At 44.6% G+C, this 9,624-nt stretch overlaps 1 protein-coding gene across 2 annotated transcripts in view; it reads right to left on the bottom strand.

Annotated features, from left to right (window-relative positions):
* Positions 1 to 9,624, bottom strand: part of Cdkl4 (cyclin dependent kinase like 4) — a 43,750-nt gene that overhangs the window by 28,805 nt on the left and 5,321 nt on the right. The window contains exons 2-3 of one of the 2 annotated variants that reach the window (XM_005360755.3): positions 6,167 to 6,389; positions 2,533 to 2,654 (exon numbers count right to left, since the gene is read on the bottom strand). In XM_005360755.3, coding sequence (XP_005360812.1) covers positions 2,533 to 2,654; positions 6,167 to 6,334 — 290 coding nt within the window. In that variant the 5' untranslated portion in view covers positions 6,335 to 6,389. The remainder of the gene's footprint in view (positions 1 to 2,532; positions 2,655 to 6,166; positions 6,390 to 9,624) is intronic. The other variant, XM_013351346.2, reaches the window with a different exon arrangement.

Here is a 9,624-nt window from a genome sequence, read left to right as displayed (position 1 = left end):
TGAAGGCCCAGGGTTGGTTTCCTAGGATCTTCTGTCCACCTAATTACTATTTTTTTAAGGATTTATTTCAATTTTTTTATATTTAAATTTTAGTAAAATAACTTTTTTCTTTTTGGAGGCAGGGTTTCTCTGTGTAACAGCCCTGGCTGTCCTGGAACTCACTTTGTAGACCAGATGGCCTTGAACTCACAGAGATCCAGCTGCCTCTGCCTCCCCAGTGCTGGGATTAAAGGTGTGCGCCACCATGCCCAGTTTATTATTCAATTTTTATGTGTGCATGTCTGTACTGGTTGGTTCTGTGTCAACTTGACACAAGCTAGAGTCATCAGAGAAGACTGAGCCTCAACTGAGAAAGTGTCTCCGTGAGATCCGGCTGTAAGGTATTTTCTCAATTAGTGATCAATGTGGGAGGGCCCAGGACATTGTGGTTGGGGCCACCCCTGGGCTGGTGGTCCTGGGTTCTATAAGAAAGCAGGTGGAACAAGGAGGTAAGCAGTACCTCTCCATGGCCTCTGCATTAGCCCCTGCCTTTAGGTTCCTGCCCTGCTTGAGTTCCTGTCCTGACCTCATTTGTTGATGACTGGCAATGTGGAAGTCTAAGTGGAATAAACCCTTTCCTCCCCAAGCTGCTGTTTTGGTCATGGTGTTTCATCACACGCAGTAGAAACCCTGACATGACAGTGTCCATGTGTATGGGCACTCACACGTGGATGCCCATGGAGGTTAGGGTTGCCAGATGCAACCTGTTACAGGCTGTTATGAGCCACCTGACATACATGCTGGGAACTGAACTCAGATCCTCTGGAAGAGCCGTCCATGTTCTTAATAGCTGAGTCACCTCTCAGCCCATTACCTCCCCAGCCCTATTATTATTTTTTGAGGCAGGGCCTTTCACTGAACCTGGAGCTCACTGATTTGGCTGGAGTAGCTGGTCAGTTCCAGGGGGATCTTCCTGTCTCAATTTTTCCTGCACAAAGATCACCGGTTTATGTATCCACCACTCCTAACCTTCTACACAGGATTAAGGGAAAGAGAAGAGAAACATACCCAGTGCAGACATGGACTTTCCAGGGGAGAGCTGTGTCTTGGCTCACCAATCCTTCACCATTGGAAGACTAGGTAATGATTAAGTTCTGTGTAATGATGTTGAAATATTGGGATGTATGGTTTTGCCCTTTTTTCCCTGATACATATTTCTCTAAGTGGAATTCTACGGCCAAACTATGAAAACAGCTTTAAAAGTAGTCACCAACGTTGCCGAATGACCCACCTGCATTCTCTCTCACTGGAGGAGGCCTGCACACCTGATTGGTTTGGGGGTGGGCTTCAGATTGATCCCTTGCGCCTTGCATGCGCCAGGCAAGCTCTGCCCCACGGGGCTATGTCGCTAACCCTTCTTCAGACATTTGAGACAGGGTTTTGATTAAGTTTGCTCAGGCTCACCTTGAACTTGTAATCCTCCTGTCTCAGCCTCTCTAGTATACCACAGCACCCAACTTACTCAGTTTGAAAATTATTAATTGTGGTGATAGTTTTGGAAATTCTTTTTTGGCTTTATTTGGATTTTTTTTTTTTTTTTACAAAATTGTTTACCGCATTCCCTTTTTCTTCTTTAAAATAATTCTTGGTTTGTTCTAACTTTTTAGAGTTTAAAACCTAACCTATTGGCACATTCTGATTAGAATTTTGTGCTACAGAAAAAAAAATTGATGAGGCGCTGGGCGTTTGGGAGGCAGAGGCAGGTGGATCACTCTGAGTTCCAGTGCCAGCCTGCTCTACAGAGTGAGGTTTAGGACAGCCAGGGCTGTTACACAGACAGCCCTGTCTCAAAACAAAACCAAAAGAAAGGATGAGGAGATGTCTGTATGTCTATAGTAAACATTTTCATCTAAAAACACAAGCACATTTAAATCAAATCCTTTATCACTTCAGTCAGGTTTGGAGCTGTCTCCTTTTTTGGTTTAAAGATTTATTTATTTATTTTTTTTTACAGATTTTATGTGTGTGGGTGTTACCTACATGTATGTCTGTGGAACACGTGCAGGGAGGACAGAAAATGGCCTCGGCCCCTGGAACTGGAGTTACGATGGCTGTGAGCTGCCATGTGGGTCCTGGGAACCAAACATGGGTCCCCTGCAAGAGCAGCCGGCGCTCTTAACCGCTGAGCTGTCTCCCCAGCCCCAGTAGGTGCCTTTATACTTTAACTTACTGGGGAGCTATGTGATTAGATTTCCTTGTTCTGAACTGTGGCTCCTCCTTGAGGCCAGGTGACCTTTCCTCTCAAGCTACACTGGGGTTTGGACTCCCTGCCTTTTTGTTCTGGTTACACGATGGTTAGTGGCCATCGCCTTCTGATCACACCCTACCTGAAGCTGGAGGATGGTAGCCAGATGCACCAGGATAGACTGGGGGTGGGAGAGGTGGGGATGGGAAGGCATGGGAAACGGGTTGGGATTTGAAATTTGTCATAGCCGACTGCACATAGAACAAGGGCGAACTGGCCACGGAACTCTAGTTTCTCCCATCACTTACCCGTTCGGGTTTCTCTCCAGCTCATTTAACAGCGTGTGATCACAGTACTCAAAAACTAAATGCATCTTTCTCTTTCTTCTGAACACCTCGATGAGGTTCACAAGGTTTGGGTGCTTCAACTGCTGCAAAAGAATCGAAGTGCCGGGCTGAGCAATGTGTCTCCATTCATCTCCGCTCCCAGACTTACTGCCACGCTTGAGAACAAGCTCCAATTTACTGTTCTACCTCCTGGATAGAAGCTTCTTTGTTATTGTGTGTGTTGGTGTGTATGTATATTTGTGGAGGAGAAAACGTGTGTGTGCACTCTTGGAGGCTAGGGGCTGATAGCAGGTGTCCTCTTTGACCCTCTCCCTTTTAACCTTTTCATTACTAATTAATTGATCAATTAATGTCTCTGAGTGCACAGGTGTGTAACACTCGTGGATGTTCAGGTCACACGTGTGGAAGTCGGTTGACAGCTTGTGGGAACTGAATCTTTCTTCCTACCATGTAAGTCTGGGGATTGAACTCAGGTTGTCAGAATTGCTGTGCAAAGGACTATAAAATAATCAGTGCCTATGCAGCTTACACATTATCGTGGGCTAACAAAAGTTTTATTTTCTTTTTACTTGTGTGTGTGTGTGAATGTGTACATGCACATGAGTCCAGAAGAGGGCACCAGATTCCCTGGAGCCAGAGTTACTGGCAGGTGTGAGCTGCCTGGTGTGAGTGCTGGGAAGCAAACTTGGGCTGTCTACAAGAGCAGTGTGTATTCTTAGCCTGAGCCCACCTCTCCAGTCCCCTTTTACTATGGATTTAATGCAAATGTTGGCTGGGTTTAAATGCAGCCTGGTTTCTAGTGCTGGCTCCCAGCAATGCTGGAGCCTTGTTCTTGAGTTTTTGCTACCCTTCTTATCAGAGGAGTCCCTCCAAGCTAACGCATTTAGGTATTCTTTTCATTGCATTCTGCTCTGTGGTTGTGCTGATGTACACACAGATGTTACATGTGTTGAGTTCTATTGCCACATGGAAATAGTTCAGAAAGTAGTCTTTGATATTTTATTTCTTTTTTGTTTTTCTGTGCAATATAACATCATACACATGATTTTTTAAAAAACTGTTTTAATGTATATGAGCATTTTGCCTGTGTGTATGCACATGCCCTACTTGTGTGCCTGGTACCCAAAGAGGCCAGAAAGCATCAGGTCATCGGGAACTAAAGTTACAGATGGCTGTGGAACTAAACCCACGTCCTCTGCAAGAGTGGTACGTGCTTTTGGCTTCTGAGCCACCTCTCTAGCCCTTTGTTCAATATTTTAAATCAAAATTAAAGTGATAATGAAGTTAGATAATCTATCTCAAGAGTAATATAAAAATCTTAGTATAGAAGTCAATATAAAAGGTAGAAACGAGAACAATTGTAGGCAAACTATTATACGTGGCTACTCGGCTGAGGGGGCCCAAATAGTTCACTGTATACACCAGGACACCTCTGAGGGGACTGGACGGTTAGCGCCACAGGAATCTGGGACAAAAACTATAAAGCAGGATGTTCCTGGGCAAAACAGGACAGATGACTTTACCTATCTGTAATTGCTTTTCATTGTTGTATATCTAGTAGACAAATCAGTTTTCCAACACACACACACACACACATACACACATACATACACACACACATATTTTGTATATTTGTAGCAATTCAATAAGTATTTTGCAGGTTCAGAGAGTCTTAGGCATACTCAGAACTTTGCCTTGCATATCTGTAGATGACTATCTGCAAGTGTGTCACCATTCAAAAAAAAAAAAAAATCTGGGTTGGAGAGATGGCTCAGAGGTTAAGAGTACTTCCTGCTCTCCCAGACAACTTGCACTTAGTTTCCAGCATCCACATTAGATGGCTCACAACCACCTGTAACTCCAGCTTCAGGGGATCCCAAGACACCTGCACGCACGCAAGCACTTACGCGCGCGCGCGCGCGCGCACACACACACACACACACACACAAAATGTAAAACAACAACAACAACAACAAAAATCACCCGGAAACTGCTGCTCAGTAGTTGGGAAAACGAGACACAAGAGAATTGTGTCCAGAGCCCCAAATCAATCTTCACTCTGCCTACTCCACTGGTGAAAAGGGCCAAAGGTCAAAGGGTGGCAGGGATGGTTTTTAAGAGTCAGGCTGCTTTGGCCTCCAGCAAAACCACAGTTTGGAACCAGGACAGTTTTCCCGCCAGGTGGACAAGAGATTCAGACGCTGCAGCTCCACGCTACCGCTGTGCCCAAGTTTAACCCGGGCGAACTGTCTGTGGGCAGACCTGCGACCCACAGCTACTTGGCTAGTGATGTGGACTCAGCCTGCTCCGTGGTTGCCTAAAGGAAAACAGGCAGTGTGAGGAGGATGGAAGGTCAATAAGAAGAGAGTGAAGAAAATAAAAGAGGGCTGTGTTCAGGGCAGGAAAGCAGCTATGAGCCATCACCAGACGCCGCACAGAGGGAATGATGCATGGCTGCTTTGCACGTTAAAGCGCACCCTCAGATTGGGATAGTTTTAATTCCGAAGCTAAATAAATAAGCAAAAACCTAAGCCTTCAAGTTTATCGCCAGAACAGATTGGTCCGCTAGCGCCCTCTGCCGGTCAAGTGGTAAGATTGACTCCTATTTTAAACTAAATTCTATTTTAAATGAACCCCTACAATATATGGGGGAAAACTGAACGATATTTGAAAAGAACAAATAATGTTCAAATACTCTTCACTCTTACAAGCTGAAATTCCCCTGAAAATAACAGATGGTATTTAGAAAATGACGGTTGGTGTGGGCTCCTCAGATGTGTGTGTGTGCACTAGTGGCTTCTCCACCTCTGGGAGCGTATTAGAAACAGGGCACTTCAGGAACCAACAACCCCAGTCCCCCCACCTCCAGATTCCATATTTTAGTGAGAGCCCCAGGGGTTCCAACCACAGGCATTCATGTTGGAGAGACTTATTGAAATGGATTAAATAAAAAATGCTGCAGGATACTTGGCAGCTGCAGTTGCAGCTGCAGCAATGCTGCAGGTCCCCAAGTGGCTTATAGCTTTAAAAACAGAGGGATTTTTAGGCTAGGAAAACATTTCCACTGAGAACATATGAAAGTTCTACATCTAGTTCCGTCGGAGTAAAAGCAATGGCAACAAAGAAAAACAATGTAAGAAACTCATTACACGTTCATGGCTGGGTGATACTGAGCAGAGGCAGACCCATGCTAACATCTCCAGGGCCCCTGGGGCCCCCCTGTGCTGGGAAGTGCTCATGCAGTTTTGCGGGTTGGTTGGGAAAGTGTGTGGGGGCAAAGTCCAGAAGACGGGCAGGTGGAGGGCAGTGGGTAAACAGTAGGGTCAGGACACTTAGGACAGCGTGGATGTTCCCCAGTCCGGATGTACAGCACAGAACGCCAGGTACTTCCATGTTTTAACCACCTACTGCTATGCACACACATCAGATCAGATCAGAGAGGCCAGAGTCCAACCCTATTTCCCAAAGTTGCTGATCCCTAGGAATTTAAGTCCAATGGAAAGAAACCCGACTTTAAAATTCTAGGTCGCTTAGAGTGCCCGTCTCAACCAACGACTTGGGGTGCAGATGTCGGCCTGTGGGGCGCGTGACCTACCTTCAGCATGCGTATTTCTCTCAGGGCTATTTTCTTAACAACCGGATCCTCTTCGGACTCCACAAACTTTTTGATAGCCACCACTTGTCCAGAAGACTTGTTTCTGCACTTGAATACAACCCCGTAAGACCCTTCTCCAATTTTCGCCAGTTTCTCATACTTTTCCATTTCGGTTAAAGCGACTTAAGTTAGCGAACCGATTGACTGAGGCACAGCGTTGCGCCTGGAAAACAAGAACAAAGGACTCTTGTGAACCAGGCTACATGGAACACGGTGCTCTCCCAGTTGGTATATGTCCACCCTTTAAGCCGCAATTGCGTTCTGTGCGCAGGAGAAGTGAGCACTTGGATGACATTTTGTTAGCATGGCTCTATTCTTCCAGCTGTTGCAAGGCCTGCAGGGGTCGTTTCTGTTGACCTGTGCTCTGTGCGACCCTGGCTCTGTGCGACCACAGTTCAACGAAAACGACCTGGGGGATGGGCCTTCACCCAATCTATTGTTTTTATTATCCTGGGGGAAATGGTTAAAACACAAGGCTGTGAAGTGCAGTGAATGGGAAGGGGTTTCACACTCTTGAACGTGGTATTTGTCTTCCTAACTCACCGGAATTTTGCTGTAAGACAGAGTACAAACCTCTATACCTCCACCTGGTGGACAGAGAAAGGAAACTGTGGTCCCTGAACAATGCAGCTTTTATCAGACCACCATTTCCTTAAAATGTTTGGATTACACCTTATTATTATTATTATCAATTATTATTATTGTGTGGATGTGATGATGATGATGATGATGGTGGTGTGTGTGTGTGTGTGTGTGTGTGTGTGTGTGTGTGTGTGTGAGACAGCAGGAGCATGGGGGTCAGAGAACAACTGTGGAAGTCAGTCTGCTCCTACAATGTAGTCCTGAGGTTGTAACTCTGGTACATGTCTCCTAAATCCCAGCAGAGTCAGGCAGGGCTCTGTGAGTTCGAGGCCAACCTGGTCTACAAAGCGAATTCCAGGACAGCCAGAGCTACACAGTGAAACCCTGTCTCCAAAAGACAAAAAAAACAAACAATGACAACAACAACAAAATCAAACAAAGCTTGCCTGGCAAACGCCTTCTAAACCTGATCCATCTGGCTGGCCAAGGAACCATTTCTTGTTCTTAGCTTTTATTTGCATTGGGGTGACTGGCCAATTTTTAAATCCCCCCGCAAAGAAAATAATAAGATATATCAAAAAGAAGGTAAATTTTCCTAATTCTTCCCCAATACTTCCATATCCAGTGACTTCTAGGAAAATACTGGCTCTCATTTTTATTATCTTTTACATTGCTTATGCCTGTGACTAGATTAAACACTCGATGACAAACAAGGCCAAAATGATTAAATAAATCAGGTAGAAATTAATGCTATAAAATTTGAAATTAGCCTCAAAATCCTACCCCTTTATCCAGCACAATCTTGTGTGTATAATCTAATCTAATTGTGAGAGCGCACACTGAGATAACATCGCTTATTGACATACACTTGGCATAAACACTCTGTTTTAACCAATTGTAGTGATGAGAATACTGAAGCACGGTGAACCCGACAGTGGAGTTAGAAACAGTCTTTCGGGTTCCACAAGGCACAGTTGAAATCACACTACCCCGCCTCTAGGCTAATTCAAAAAAAATGCACAATTTGAAGAGCTCTTCTATTTAGGTCTCAGTAGTAAAAACAGTATTAGCTGGAGGAGTTAACTGCTTATAAAATTTCTCATGTTTCAAATAAATCTACAACAGTGATTAATATCCAGTCTTTTCCATCCATAGGTTATCTCAATGGAGACAGACGTAATCTTCCTTTACTTGCTACAATAAAAAGAGACACTAAGGTGTGTGTGTGTGTGTGTGTGTGTGTGTGTGTGTTTCAATTCGCAGAATGCTTGCCGCGCATGGTTGAAGCTCTGGGTTTGATTGTGTGCTAGGTACATACTTGTAATCCTAGCACTGGGGAGAGGCAGGATGATCAGAAAGCTCACGGTTGTCCTTAGCTACACAGTGAGCTCCAGACAAGTCTGGGACCCACGAGACCTTCTCTCGGGAAACACACACACACACACACACACACACACACACACACACACACACTCTGGGATGCGGAAGTGGGAAGATTATAAATCGAAGGCCGGTATAGGCCACACAGTGAGACACTGTGTCAAACAAACAGAACAAAATTATATTATGGGAAATAATATTTAGCTGGGTAAATGATTATTCATATAGAGTTTTAAAAATTGTGTTTTTTTTTTTAAATAGTGGATTCAAATCCTCATTAAAGGGGGAAAATATCAACCCCACAAGAAACATCAGGGAAAATCCATGACAGATTAAGTCCTGGAAATTATGTTGATGGTACTATATTGTTTTACAGAGGTATCTTTAACTTAAAGGTAGAATGCATATATTCGCATGCAAAGAAGAGAGAATACAAACACTTTTGAAGGTTACTGGAAGAGAACTTTACACCACAGCTACCGGGGACCCTGTGAACATGACACAGCTTAACAACGGAGCTGATGTTGGGTTGTTGTTTGGTTTTAGGGAGCCTCGAATGTTGAGTATCTTAGGCTGGCCTCCAACACCATGTAGCCGAGGATGATGCTGAACTTCTAATTTTTTTTTTTCTCTCTTGAACGCCGGGATTATTGGTGTGCACCATGGCATCTGACCTTTTTAATTGTGTGGCTTTCCTTTATGCATTATCTTTCCATTTTCTTTCAGGTAAGTCATGCTGTTCAGGGACAGAATCATTTACATCTCCTACTTTTGTCCAGCAAGTTTGGGACTTGTTCCTCCCACTGATCAGAGTGCAACAAAATGAAGTTGAGCGGGAGGAGTGTGCAGTGGGGGTGCGCGGTGGGGGCCTGCACAGCTTTAATCCCAGCACTTGGGAGGCAGAGGCAGGCAGATCTCTGAGTTTGAGGTCAGCCTGGTCTACAGAGCAAGTCCAGGCCAGTCAGGGCTACAAAGTGAGATCTGTCTCAAAAAAAAAAAAGTTCTGAAATAATTTCTCAGTATAACTCAGTATAATCTTTCCTTATACAAAGAATCTGAAATGTATTTCAGCAGGAAGTGGAGGAGACAGGAATTGCACAAAGGACCTAATTCCTGCTGACTTAAGTCAATTTCTAGAAGCAGTAAAGACAGATCTCTTACCCAAGGTCAGCCAACTCTCCAAAGCACCATGAGCACCTCTACATGATAGTATCAACCCGACACGGGGTGATGTGAAGTGATGCCTGCTCTCTGGTCCCCTGCTCCTATCCAAGGCTCACGAGCATATTCCACATTATGCCAAAATGACTTTCCAAGATAAACGTGGAGAAAAGCTCAGAGGCAACCAGGGGTAATGACACTGCATAAAGTGATCCTGTGATCTCTGTGCAAATAACGCACAAAGCCATGTGAATCAATGCCTTCAACAACAGGCA

This window comes from Microtus ochrogaster, linkage group LG3, assembly GCF_000317375.1.
Source record: "Microtus ochrogaster isolate Prairie Vole_2 linkage group LG3, MicOch1.0, whole genome shotgun sequence".
Taxonomy (NCBI): Eukaryota; Metazoa; Chordata; class Mammalia; order Rodentia; family Cricetidae; genus Microtus; species Microtus ochrogaster.
The sequence above is the reverse complement of the archived record's forward strand: the minus strand, read 5'-3'. Positions and strand labels throughout refer to the sequence as shown.